We start from the raw sequence: 14,264 nt of genomic DNA, 5'->3' as shown, positions 1-14,264 counted from the left end.
ACGTTTCATTAGGTTGATTAACAAATCACATAATTATGATAATATAAATAACATGAACTGTTTTGGCAGCTAACATAACTAACTCAGTAGAAGTATAACTCAACCGTGGGAACAGGAATGTCTGGGTTTAGTAGATCATAGGGCCTCACATTTTTTGAGTTCACATGTACATGGTCTACTGTATTAATATGTTATGTGTGTTGTAAAAATATAAACCAGATGAGGTTGGATTATATGACCATTTATTACCCACAAGACAGTGATTTTATACAGTTGAACATAATATTAAATAGCAGTATAAAGGGTAAATAGGCATCCAGTTAGATAATATAGACCATGTCACAATAGAGTGTATAAGTACAGTTAAAAAATAACATTTTGGGGGCACCTGGGTGGCTCAGTCAATTAAGTGTTCAACTCTTGATTTCAGCTCAGGTCATGTTCTCAGGGTTGTGAGATCAAGCTCCGTGTCGGGCTCTGAGCTACATGTGGAGCCTTCTTGAGATTCTCTCTGTCCCTCTGCCCCTCCCCTCCCTTCTGTCTCCCTCCCCCCCCACCCCAAGTTAATTAATTGATTTAATTAACATTTTAAAAAGCCCACATGATTCTCAGATTCTTTAAGGGACTATAGCTATGACAGCCATGCATGCCTGGATTTCTGGTTCACTCTTAATATTAAACATTGTATTATCTCTTTCGAAAAATTATTGAAAGTGCCACCAAAATATCAATCAAAACTTGTATCTCCTAAACTGCCTGTCATACCTGAAGTTGGCACAGAAATACTTTAATCAGTGCATGTGTCTCTGTGACTGAAAGACTTTTCACTGGGCAGGTATTACCATGACTAAGTAGTCTAGATGGACTCGGCGGGAGAGGAGGGGTGTGGGTTGGGTTATACTCCTTTTCACCACTGTGGCAGGCCATATAGTCTTAAAACTTGTTGAATTTAATTTATTTCTAATAAAGTATGGATTAAGTCCCATTGAAATGAACCCCAGGAACCATTTCAATTATTTTGTTTTGTGGAAATTTTGTAACAGATACTACTTGGCATGAAGAGGGCCATTGCCTATAGTCCGTATTTTTTTACATATGTAAATTTTTGTAGTAATGGAATTTGACCTCTGATTTTCCATAATTTTGATTTATAGCTTATCCTGTTAGGTATCATTTTTCAACAAAAACTCTTCAACTTACAACAGTTATAAAACCAATTTTAAATTATGATAGTCTTTGGAGGAAGGAATGACTTTTTAGAAATTTGCTTTGGATAGTTTTAAGGATAGCTCTGCAGGTGTAGAAATGTGAAAGCTTGTAATGGATGATGCTCTCATATTCTAGAATCAGTACATTTGAAATTTAGCACTTTTTTTGCCCTGCGTGACTTCATATAAAATCCTAAAGTAATAGACTTGTAAGTTAGGTCTCAAAAGGTTTCAGCTAAATACATTTCCAAAAATTTAATAACAAACCAAACCAAAGAACCTCAAAACTGACACTGTAAATATTAAGATAGTCGAAGTGCCTTCCTGATTCTTCTCACATGGACTCTTTTATGAATCACTATCAGTGTTTTCTTCTTTGCGGTATTACAGCCACCCACACAGCATTCCCCATGTCAAGAAAAGTCCACTTTCTATCCCCAAGGGATATGGAAGCCTAATAGTCTTTCTTTAAAATTAGAATATTTTGTCATGATGCAGTCTGGCAACAGTTGCCAGATGAGGACTGGAGAATACACAAAATTTCATGCTCTGTGAAACTGGTCCACAGGTTCAGAGTTAGAAACTGCCTTCTGTAACCTGGCACGTACACGTGTTTTCTGCAGGTCCCACTTGTTTATACAACTTCTACAGAACTGTATAAGGAAGATAAGTGGTTTAATTTGGGTTGCTCTCTAAAATGGGCAGTCATCTTTCAGGTATAATTTGCTTGTCAAAGAAATATCTGTAGATCGCTGTAGAATTTATCTTATAAACATGAAGAGAGACTTTGGGACTTCTTGAATGTTGCTCTTCTGGTATCTACAGTGGTATTGTTTGTAATCTTATGTACCCTAGACCAGGGTCAGCAAACTTTCTGTGAAGAGACCAGATAGAAAATATTTTAGGCTTTGCAGACTACACATGGTCTCTGTCGAATGTTCTTTGTGAGTTGCTTGGTTTTGTTTTTTTATCCCTTTAAAAATGTGAAAATCATTCTTAGCTAGGGCCCATACAGAAACAGGCCATAAGACAGATTTGTCCACTTGGGCTGTGGTTTGCTGACCCCTGCTCTACATCAGTACTGTCCAGTAGAAATACAATTTGAACCATACATGTAATTTTTAATCTTTCAGTAGCCACATTTAAAAAGTAAAAAGCAGATGAAATTAATTTTAATAATATATTTAGCCAATTATATGCAAACTCTTAGTCATTTCAGTATGTGGCACAAGCCATATTTCAGGGGCTCAATGACCACATGTATTGGACAGAATGCTCCAGATGGGAGCTACTCAGAATAAGGGGCATGAACTTGTACAGTTTGTTACCAGTCTCTGACAAATGAAGTATAGGAATTAAAAGTAAGCATTTAAAATATTTATAGCTATTTGGTAGCTCTTTTATGTCTATTCAATCTAATAAGAAAATTGGCACTTGTATTTCATATGTCTTTTTTTACATTTCATTTTTCCTAATAATTTGTTCTTGTCTTACAAAAGAATCAATCTGCAAAATTGAACAACCTGCCTCTCTTCATTCTGGATGGTTGAAGAGGCACTGCTGTAGACAGTTTCCTAAGACTCCACAGGCCTCTGTGTACGTGGCATAAATAAAGCCAAGAGAAATAGTGTTGAGATTTGGTAGGTAGTTTATTTAGAACTACTCACATCCTGCCAGCCGCCCCAGAGCAGTGTCCTTTTTACTTATCTCTTTCAGAGCTACCATTGGAGCTCATGGCTGGAGTACCCTTGGTCAGTGGTTTTCCTTCTCTACTGTAGAATCACCCAGAGAGCTTATTTAAAAAACCCAGCAGTGTCGAGGCCCATCTCCAGACCAATGAAATGATAATCTCTTGGGAGGGGGCCTGTGTATCATGTAGTTTCAAAAGCTTTCCAGGTGATTATATTATGTAGCCAGTGTTTATTGTGTGGATCTCTCACCCCGGGGTGGGGGGTGGGGAATTGCTATTTCTCCATTTGGAAAGAATCACTCATCTGGGCAGGGGGTTCTCTGTATGGTATACCATTCGCTCTCTTTAACAGTGAAAAGGGGACTTTCCAGTTAAATATGTCAGATTGAACATTGGCATTTTAACTGTACTCATTCCTGGAACCCCACTAAAAGGAATAAAAAAAGTATGAGGCATAAACCCACAAGAAAAGTCCACAAGAAGTAAGCCTGATTGGTTAACTAGTTTTTGGTAGAAGCAAGTAGCTAGAAATGAACAGAATGGAGAAGATGATATAAATGCCTGCGAATGTGGATGTTAAGAAGAAGCAAAGCAGTTTATACTGCTGGCTCGAAATTAGAGGAGCCAGTTCAGAAGGTAAGGGTGAAGTATAAAGGTAAACACTGGAATGGTTGAAAGTCTGTATTGCTCAGGAGACTGTTGCTCTTTGACCTTGGATAAAACTAACTAGAGGTTTGGGGCGCCTGGGTAGCGCAGTCGTTAAGCATCTGCCTTCGGCTCAGGGCGTGATCCCGGCGTTCCGGGATCGAGTCCCACATCGGGCTCCTCTGCTGGGAGCCTGCTGCTTCCTCTCCCACTCCCCCTGCTTGTGTTCCCTCTCTCGCTGGCTGTCTCTCTGTCAAATAAATAAAATCTTAAAAAAAAAAAACAACTAGAGGTTAGAGCTTGGAGAAATTTATCTAAGAGGGTCAATCAGAGCTTGAAGTGGGGTATCTTTTGAAAATAAGGACACCTTTTGAAAAGTAGAAACTAAGCAAAAGTCTGAAATGTTGTGTTTAAAACCCTGCCATTCCCCTTGCCCTGTTCTCAGAACATGGCAGTCATGGAAATGGGAATATTTCTCTCTGGGATAAACAGCCAGGAGAGGGGCACCTGGGTGGCTCAGTCAGTTAAGAGTCTGCCTTGGGCTCAAGTCATGATCCCAGGGTTCTCCCTGCACAGTGGGGAGCCTGCTTCTCCCTTTGCCTCTGCCTCTCTCTCTCTGTCTCTCATGAATAAATAAATAAAATTAAAAAAAAAAAAAAAACACCGAGGAGTCAAGACTTACAGATCCTGACTTTCATGGATTTCCTAATAAAAAAGCACCTCACTGCCTCTCATCACCTTGTGGGAAAGCCAGCCAGTTGACAAGTACCTTACCAACCGCCTGCACCACCATGCACACAGAGCTTCTGATCAGCATGGTAGTGGCCACATCAGCTGTGATGGACAGCTGGGGCTCATCAGACCCTTGTGGAAAGCCTTTAAAATAAAAAAACAAGAGACCTACTAAAGATTTAAGGAGAAAAAAAGGAAGAAACATAAAAAATATTTAAAATTAAAAAAAAAAAGAAAACGTGAAAAATTTGTATCCTCTGAGAAATGTGATATTCATCCAAGAAACCAGAATAGGATGTTATTAAAAAGAACATTCAAAGAATAAGAAAACAGTGTTAGGAATTACAGCTGTGATAGGAAACACTCTAACTGCAGTTGAAGTGTTGCGAAGTGATACCAAGAAATCTTCCAGACAGTAGAAAAGGAAAAGAAATGCAATATTGAAAAGAAAATCTATACAATCAGAGGATGAATCTGAGAGGTCTACTGTCTAACAAAAGGACTCTCAGGAGGGAGGGATGGGGGCAGTTGGAAGGACATGGAAAGGACACATGAATGTAAAAAAGGCCCAGGCTAAGGATAAAGAGAAGCAGCTACAACTTCTCACAAAATAAAAACAAGTCACATGACAGGAGACTGGGAATTGCTGGGATACTGGACTTATTTTCCTTGATTCCCTGGGAGTAGAATCAAAGATGGAGAGGAGTGGCAGGCAGTGCTACTGTTGTTACAAGCCTTGTACTTGGAGACGACAGCCATGCTTCGTTTTACTGCACTTCCCTTTATCGCGCCTCACAGATACAGCGTATTTTCGTTTGGAAGTCTGAGGCAGCCCTTCGTCAAGCATGTCTGTCGGTGCTGTCTTTCCAACAGCGTTTGCCCACTTCATGTCGCTGTGCCCTATTTTTGTAATTCTTATAATATTTCAAGCTTTTTCATTATTATATTTGTTATGGTGATCGGTGATTATAACTTACTGAAAACTGGTTAGCATTTTTTAGCAATAAAGCATTTTTTAATAAGGTATGTGCGTTGTGTTTTTTAGACCTTCTGCTGTTGCACACTTAATAGACTACTGTGTGGTGTAAACAGAACTATTCTGTGCACTGGGAAGCCAGAAAAGTCATTTGACTTGCTTTATTTCAATACTCACCTTATTGCACAGTTTGGAACCGAACCTATAATGTATCTCCAAGGTGGGTCTGTACACATGTATGAGTTAGGTAAAGATAATCATTTTATGATTTCATAGACATAATATGTTGGCATTATCATTAGTCCAAGAGCCCTTTCCGTAAGAAACTAAAACAAAGATACATAAGGTTTATTTTTTATTGTTGTCTTAACCCTAGTCGGTGTCTTGAAAATCCAAGTATTTATCACAAAGAGCATTAGTCACAGTGATGGGAAGATCACCTCTAATGCTTCTCATCGCTGTAAGATAAAAGACTCAGTTTTCCATTACTGACTCTAAACTCTGAGAAGTAGTACTTGATCAAATAATAAACATGAACAAAAAATTCCGGGGAAAAAGTGCCATACTCATTAAATGGCAAAATAGAAAGACCTTTTTTAAAAAGTTTCTGCTGTCCTGTTGTGACAAAAAACCAGCTGAATTTTAAGTTTACATTTTTCCATTTCTTCTAATGTTGACTTTTAGGTTATTGAATGAGGTCTGTGTTAGAGTCATAAAATAATTTATTTGCAAAGTGCAATAATCCGCTTTCGAATTTTTTTTTTAAGGAGCAAAAATAAAGATGCCAAATTGCTTATTTTTCGTTTTTATTTTGTTAATTACTTCAGTATCATAGCTTCTTCTGTTACTCTATTATTTCCAGGCTCTTCCAGGGTGAAGAATTGGGAAGCTGAAAGACACCTTTCCATTTAAATTTAAATCTAAATATTTTCTTTCTTTTCTCCTAATTTGCCTTTCTACTCAAACTGCTTCTTTAAAATCACAGAAAAAATTCGATATATTACAGAGTAGGGAGGGAAGATACTGAATTTTCACAAGTGATTGATCTGTAAGCTTTAGATTGCCGGATGAGTGGAATATCACAGTTGGTAAATGAAATTGGAAAGATCACTACTTAAAGATTTTTGAACTAAATTTTAATGTGTTAAACAAATGTCCTGATTTCAACTTTGGAGCAGTTGAATACAGATATGTTTCAGCAATACAGAACATATTTTCCCTTGGTAATACTTGAGGTGGTGCCTAAGGAGACAGAAATCAGTGTCATGAAATTAGGTTGATGCGTGGGAAAAAGAACCCAGAGTTTAATTGAGAGGGTTTGTTTCCTTTCCCATGAGATCTGAGTATTCCATCTGAAAGGAAATGGGGAGTGAGGACTGACCTGACTAATGGTGCCCCGAGTGCTGAGAGGCCAGAGGGCCGGTGACCTTAGGACTACCAGCAGCTACCAGGAGTGTCTGCCTCCTGGCTTCAGCAGGGCAGTGGGGGGTGGGTTCCTGATCAGCATCACCCTAATTTCCAGTGGGGCGGGTGGGGGGTACTGCCCGTTTCGTTTTGCACACACCACCTTAACTTCAGTTTCTCCTCTTCCTATTTTGTCTTTAGATCTTATAATCAATGGATAAAGTGGGGAAGATGTGGAATAACTTCAAATACAGGTGTCAGAATCTCTTCGGTCACGAGGGAGGGAGCCGTAGTGACAATGTGGACATGAACTCCAACAGATGTTTGTCTGTGAAAGAGAGAAACATCAGTATAGGAGACTCAGCTCCTCAGCAACAAAGCAGTCCCTTAAGAGAAAACGTTGCCTTACAACTGGGATTAAGCCCTTCCAAGAATTCTTCAAGGAGAAACCAAAACTGTGCCACTGAAATTCCTCAGATTGTTGAAATAAGCATTGAAAAGGATCACGATTCGTGTGTCACCCCAGGAGCGAGACTTGCAAGAAGAGATTCCTACTCTCGGCATGCTCCGTGGGGTGGGAAGAAAAAACATTCCTGTTCTACAAAGACACAGAGTTCACTGGATACTGATAAGAAGTTTGGTAGAACGCGGAGCGGACCTCAAAGGAGAGAGAGGCGGTATGGCGTTAGCTCCGCGCACGATATGGACAGTGTGTCCAGCAGAACTGTGGGGAGCCGCTCTCTCAGACAGAGGCTGCAGGACACTGTGGGCTTGTGCTTTCCCATGAGAACTTACAGCAAGCAGTCAAAACCCCTCTTTTCTAATAAAAGGAAAATACACCTTTCTGAATTAATGCTTGAGAAATGCCCTTTCCCTGCTGGCTCAGATTTAGCCCAAAAATGGCATTTGATTAAACAGCATACAGCCCCTGTGAGCCCACACTCGACATTTTTTGATACGTTTGATCCATCCTTGGTTTCTACAGAAGATGAAGAAGATAGGCTTCGAGAGAGAAGGCGGCTCAGTATTGAAGAGGGGGTTGACCCTCCTCCCAATGCACAAATACATACATTTGAAGCCACCGCACAGGTTAATCCGTTATATAAACTGGGACCAAAGTTAGCTCCTGGAATGACTGAAGTAAGTGGGGACAATACTGCAATTCCGCAAGCTAATTGTGACTCCGAAGAGGACACTACCACCCTGTGTCTGCAGTCACGTAGGCAGAAGCAGCGTCAGGCATCTGGAGACAGCCATGCCCACGTTAGCAGACAGGGAGCTTGGAAAGTCCATACGCAGATTGATTACATACACTGCCTCGTGCCCGACTTGCTTCAGATCACAGGGAATCCCTGTTACTGGGGAGTAATGGACCGTTACGAAGCAGAAGCCCTCCTTGAAGGGAAACCTGAAGGCACATTCTTGCTCAGGGACTCTGCGCAAGAGGACTACCTCTTCTCTGTGAGCTTCCGTCGCTACAACAGATCCCTGCATGCCCGAATTGAGCAGTGGAATCACAACTTTAGTTTTGACGCCCACGACCCATGTGTATTTCACTCCTCCACTGTCACGGGACTTCTGGAACATTATAAAGATCCCAGTTCTTGCATGTTTTTTGAACCATTGCTTACTATATCACTAAACAGGACTTTCCCTTTTAGCCTGCAGTATATCTGCCGTGCAGTGATCTGTAGATGCACTACATATGATGGAATCGATGGGCTCCCTTTACCGTCAATGTTGCAGGATTTTTTGAAAGAGTATCACTATAAACAAAAAGTTAGAGTTCGCTGGTTAGAACGAGAACCAGTCAAGGCAAAGTAAACTCTCCTGCCCCCAGCGGGCATTAACTAGATCTGCTTTTATGTGCATCAGACAGTACACCTATAGCAAGCACACGTATCAGTGTTCGGTTTATTTCAGTGCAGTATGTAGGCTTAGTGTTAGTATCTGTCAGATGCGATCTGCTGTTACTTACTCAGATAAACGTGGTGCCTATTGAGACAACAGAGGACAGAGCTACAGGTGGTCAGTAAGGCTGCAAAAGCATTTTGTCGATTGAGTGAACGGTTGGTTTTTAATGACTGTTGTAATTGAGTGAAACAACTCTGGGGCATTTGCTATGAAGAATTCTATTTCTTACTGAAGAACAAATTATTAATATTGGATGAGTATTTCAACAGTGTGACTAATGTTTGAAATTGTTATTTTTTCTAAGAATTTTTCTATAACCTTCCAAAAGTAGCGATGTTTGTAGTTACTATAAATCAAGCTTTGGAAGTCCAAAAAATAAAGACTGCCTTCCTTGGAGAAAAAAGAAAAATGCAATTTTCTGGCCACAAGGGCAGAGTGCAGTTCACTTAAGTGTTGATATAGTTTATAGTCAGTCTCCTGTCTCTTCTGCAAAAGGTACTGTTAAGCCAACCAGGTTTTCTAAATAGTTGCTCTTAAAAGTTCAGGCTTATAAAGTTGGTAGTAGAATTTTATTTCAAGGCCTTAGGTATTAATTTTTTTGAATGAGTGCTTTAACTTAAAACACATTGGGAAGAGCTGCAATGTAGTCTGTGTGTGATTTTTTAAGTTAGTACGTGCAGTCTACTCGTCGATTAGTTAACGTTGGATCTTTTCCTGTGCCCGTGATCTGTTTGTGAACCAAGAAGAAAGTGAGACTAGAAGATGCCCAAACAAGTCTGATGATAGCAGCAGTGGTTGCTGATGTTGAGATTGTTGTTAAACTGCAGTGAACAATTTGAATGGCAGTATTTAGCTCTTCGTTGTAAACGCTCATAGCTGAATTGCTTAAGTACAGTTTATAGAATTTCAGTGCAGTTAATTTCTAATGGAAAATCTGAAACCCTAATTGCAGATTTAAAAGGTACTGTACAACCGTTGTATCTGTAAATAACTTTACTTAGCACCTTTTTGTCACTTAGTATAGTATGCAATACTACTTGAGTGAGCTATTTTGGAAGTAATACCAAGTCCTAGTGTTTGCTTCTTAGTATTGAACTGAATTTACAGTTCCGTCCTAGACATTTTGCACTAGTCAAATCCATTCTTGTGTCTTTTTGTTAATGTGCTCTGTACCACTGGTGAGTGCTCCTTGGTTTCCTTACCTGCTGCTACAGAAAGTTCTTTTACATCCTGATGGCTTTTGCCAAGGCTACAAAAAAAGAAAAGCTATATTTGTATGCAACACTAACCCTTTGACTGCTAATGTACGTTTCTGCTTGCTGTGCCTTGTTATGGCTGCTTTTTTGTGCTAATAAAGTATGTTTGGTGTTCTCCTTGTATATCTGCTGTTTTATACATTTGCAACAATTTCTCTTATAAATGGAATGGTATGGGGTTTTTAAGCATTACCTGACAACCTTACTATAGTTAATGCAGAATTACTGTACAGTCTAATATTGACTTATTCTCAGTAAGCTAACTCTAAATTTAATGCTACTAATCTTTCCAATCGTAATCACGTATACTGTGGAACAGTATCTCTAGTTACTGCAAATTACTGTACAGTTGAGATTATAACACAGAACGAACAGAGAAATATTGACTAACCTATTGATTTCTCTGCTTGTAAATGGAAGATTGAAACTATCAATGATGTGTTATAATAAATGAATATCTTTAGCCTTCCACTTCATCAGAAACAAGTTAAATGAAGTCTTGTGAACTGATAATACATCAGCGCCATTTATTGGTTTGGGGACCATTTTTATTAATCATGAATGCCCAAAATGTAGAACTTCAACCAAAGACTTGTCCATTTTTAAAGCAAAATGGGGATTGAAGGGACTTAAAATTCCTGTTATTTCTAATAGAAGTCCCTGAAGAACATATACCAAAGTGTTCGAGAACGTCATCCAAACCTACTTTAAAGCATTATGTGCAATTAAGTTGTTATGACATAATTATATTGCGTAATTGTTGGGTCCGTTTTCTTGAGCTTATAATGTATCTGGAAAATAATCTCTTGGGGAAAAAAAGTCCTTAATGATTATTGGAGAAAGATTATATATGCAAGCAAGATCTTGTTTTAAAGAGGAAACTTGAAACTCCAAGAAAGCACTTGATGTTTTATATGCTTGTAGCAAGTTGATGTTCTAATTGTAGTTTTATAGAAAATATTAATGCTTTTATGTATTTCAGAACTTTCATATGTTAAATGGAAATTGTTTTAAATGTGTAAATATTTGAGTTTTATGTAAGCATGTATACACTGTGCTAAAAGTCACATGTTTCAGTTTGTGTGTAATATTAATATGCAACCTTTGGTTCAAAATTTTTTTCTTAAAAGATTAGTGGCTTACATTTTAAAAAGGAAAAATCACCAGCATGAAATTGCACCTTAGTCTATATTCACTGTGTCTTTTTCTGAATCCCATTGTAGCCTGTCAACTAAATATTTGTTTTCATGGTCTTTTTGAAGTGCATTTTAATACAAACCAGGAAATTCTTTAGAAGTTTCTACACATCTTCATAGTAAAGTAATTAACCCAAGGAAAGGTTGGTCTGATTCCTATCCATTCTCATTCTTTCTTGCATTCATTCATTCATCATTCATTCATTCTTCCTCTCTCTTTGTGTATATCTGTATACACGTGCACACACGTATATATACATGTATATACATTTATCATGTTACTATTACTTTAAACAATATTGCCATCTGATTTAAAATCATTTAAGAGGCCTTTTATATATATACATGTATATATGTATATATATACATGTATATATATATACTAGTACCATTCAAGTTTGATTATCCACACCTAAAGTTTAGTTTCGCTGATATAGTCTCATTTGTAATATAGTCACCTTGTAACAGGAAAGCATGCATTGGTATTTTCTGGCTAAACAGTAAAAAATTTTTGAGGAAGAAACAGCTTGGTTTAAATAGTTATTAAGAGTCATTGTTAAATGTCTATTTCTTTGACAAAAATTGAGCCCAAATAATCATACTCCACAAACTGCTCTCTGTTCTTATGGTCCATTGTAAGGTTTAGATAAGATTTATAATGGCTTGAGCCGTAAAAATTGAAACTTGAATCCCGTGCTTCACTTTGACAAAATTCAGAGTTTATGAGCTTGACGTTTTGATTTTTTTTTTTTTATGTTTTGATCTGGTTGCTATTCATTTTTATCTCAAGTTTCTTTTGCTACCTGGCACTAGACACTAGTTTGGTCAGTTTTATTGAGATTGGTCTTAGTAGGCTAATCCTTTATTTTTGTAGCAAAGAAAGCTATAAAGCTGCTTTTTGGTAGAGGCACAGAAGCTATGAGTGAGTCAGCACTCTCATAGGAGAGATGGCAGAGCCGTCTCTGGGAGTGTGAACCCAGGGAAACTCACACCAGTTCCTGCACTTACTCTGTAGCCCAGCACACGCACACAAAGGGTTGACTTCAAGGTGAAAAGTCTCCAAAGGGGACAGTACTGCTTGGTGTGTATATACATAAACACTACATATCTATGAGGCTCAGGCTTTGTTTCATATTTTTGCAACAGCTGATACAGAACGTAGACTTTAAAAATGTGGTATGTTCTAAGAAGATTTGGGGTTGGAGTTTTTGTAGGAGGTACTTGGTTGTTGGGGGGTTTTTGAGGAGGGTGGAGTGGAGGAGTTGCCATTGCAAAAAGTATGGATCATTCGGAACAACTGTTTTCATGCCCAGGAAGCTTGACTGACTATTTAGATTCTTTTCAACCACTCATTCACAAATATTTATTGAAGATCCACGTGCCGGTCACCATTTTAGGTGATGGTTATACATTGGGGTACAAGACAAAGTTATAGGGTCATTGGGGAATAATGACCTTGAATGATGAGAAGAAAATCACCAAGATCAAAGAAAAGACCATTTGGATGAAAGGAAAAAGAAAACGAAAAGTCTCAAAGCAGGAATGAGCTTATATGACGAGAGAGAATGCTGTAAGACTGGAGTCCCGTGAGTGGTGGGGAACGGCAGGTGGTAAGGTAGAGTGGCAAGGGCTGTGAGCCCCTAGGAAGGAGTTTAGATTTTATTCTGAATGTGATGGGAAACCATTGGAGGATTTTAAGCAGCCTTGTAGATGGAGAACAGGCTATAGTGGGATAAAAGAAGGGAGACTATTGCAGTCATCTAGGTGAGAGATGGTGAGAGCCTGGACTGGGGCGGTAGTTGTAGGGAGAAGTCAGATTCAGGATACCTGTTTTGGTGGTGACACTGACAATTTGGTGATGGATTAGATGGGAAGAAAGAAAGAAACAATGACTCTGATTTTGAGCAAAGGTGGTGAAGCCATTGAGATTTAAGAAAACCAGTGGAGGAGCAAATTGGAGGGTGTAAATTGAATTCTGCCTTGGATATGTTGAGTTTTGAGATTCCCGTTAATTACTCCAACAGAGACATTGAGCAGGCAGTTGGATATATGAATGTAGAATTAGGGGGGAAAGGGGAGTCACTATATGGATAGTATTTCAAACCAGAGGACAGGATGGCAACAGCTAGGAATTTTGCATGGGTTTAAGTATTTCTTTGGGGAGAGAATTATGGCAACATTTATCTTAGTTTGTCAATTCAAGATTCTGTATCATTAGGTTATTTTTGACAGTCTAAAGGATTTGGTAGAGGTAGAGGATTTTGCCTTTCAGAAAGTTTTTAAATACTGAAATCATAAACCTTGCCCTCAGTTTTAAAATTTTATCCATGCCAAATTTGATTGTCATGCTTCTCATGTCAAAGTAGCTTGTGTATCTTTCTTAGTGTAGCTTTTTATATGAGAAATGCAAGTTCGTGATGGAATATTTAGGAAGTACTGAAGATTATAAAGAATCCGTGCCAAAACAATGTAAGAAAGAGCCCATTTTCTCTATCATTTCCCATCCCCAACCCTGCTGTTCCTAACTTGCATTTTTGTGATCTTCCAAGAGGTAACTGCCATTAACATCTATTATGTTCCTTTCCACTGTTTTTTCATGAGTTTTTACAGCCAAAGGTTTGAAAGTTTATAAGATATAAAGATAGATGATAACATGAAGAAAAAGGAAGAGAGTTGTAGGCCTCAGATTACTTTGAGGGGCTATACAGAGGTGCTCCCGATTCTACTCCTTAGCTGATTCAGCAGGGACCTAGGCTGCTTACGTGCGTTCAACTCTTGAGGCAGATCGGTCAGTGGTTAGAGTAACTGACAGTGCAAAGGTCCAATCACTGATGGTTTCTTGAAATAAAATTTCAGTAGGCGATCCCTTGCCTCATGGATCTTGTAAACTAGGGGGGACACAGACAAATACAGAAATGTGTAATGATGAGAATATATTGGAAATAGACCAAGCAAAAAGTAGACAAAACCAGCTTCCATGCTTGATAAGGAAAAACAGAGAAATGACCCAAGTGGAGGCAGGGTGATTTGGTGTCAGGTCTGTTTGATCACAAGAATGTCTAATAATTGGACTTAGCAGAGGGTGGTGGAGAAGACAGGTGTGGAAGTGTAGTGGTCACTAGAAACCGATGAGGGGCAGGATTGAGGTAGAGGAATCTGGCATTTGAATGTGCCAGACTGAAGAGTCTGAACTTAGGTTCTTAAGCAAGGTAGTATTAGAAATTATGCCAGCAGCTGTAAAAT

General features: G+C 38.7%; 1 protein-coding gene across 5 annotated transcripts in view; it reads left to right on the top strand.

Moving 5' to 3' along the window:
- SOCS5 (suppressor of cytokine signaling 5) overlaps positions 1 to 12,136 on the top strand; it is a 56,207-nt gene extending 44,071 nt beyond the window's left edge. For all 5 annotated transcript variants that reach the window (XM_040623510.1, XM_040623509.1, XM_008699831.2 and 2 more), the window contains exon 2: positions 6,857 to 12,136. In XM_040623510.1, the coding sequence (XP_040479444.1) occupies positions 6,869 to 8,479 (1,611 nt within the window). In that variant the 5' untranslated portion in view covers positions 6,857 to 6,868 and the 3' untranslated portion in view covers positions 8,480 to 12,136. The remainder of the gene's footprint in view (positions 1 to 6,856) is intronic.
- The last annotated feature ends 2,128 nt before the right edge of the window (positions 12,137 to 14,264 follow it).

The sequence above is a fragment of the Ursus maritimus genome, unplaced genomic scaffold (genome assembly GCF_017311325.1).
Source record: "Ursus maritimus isolate PB19 unplaced genomic scaffold, ASM1731132v1 scaffold_6, whole genome shotgun sequence".
In the NCBI taxonomy this organism is placed as follows: domain Eukaryota; kingdom Metazoa; phylum Chordata; class Mammalia; order Carnivora; family Ursidae; genus Ursus; species Ursus maritimus.
This window is presented reverse-complemented; position numbering and strand designations above follow the sequence as displayed.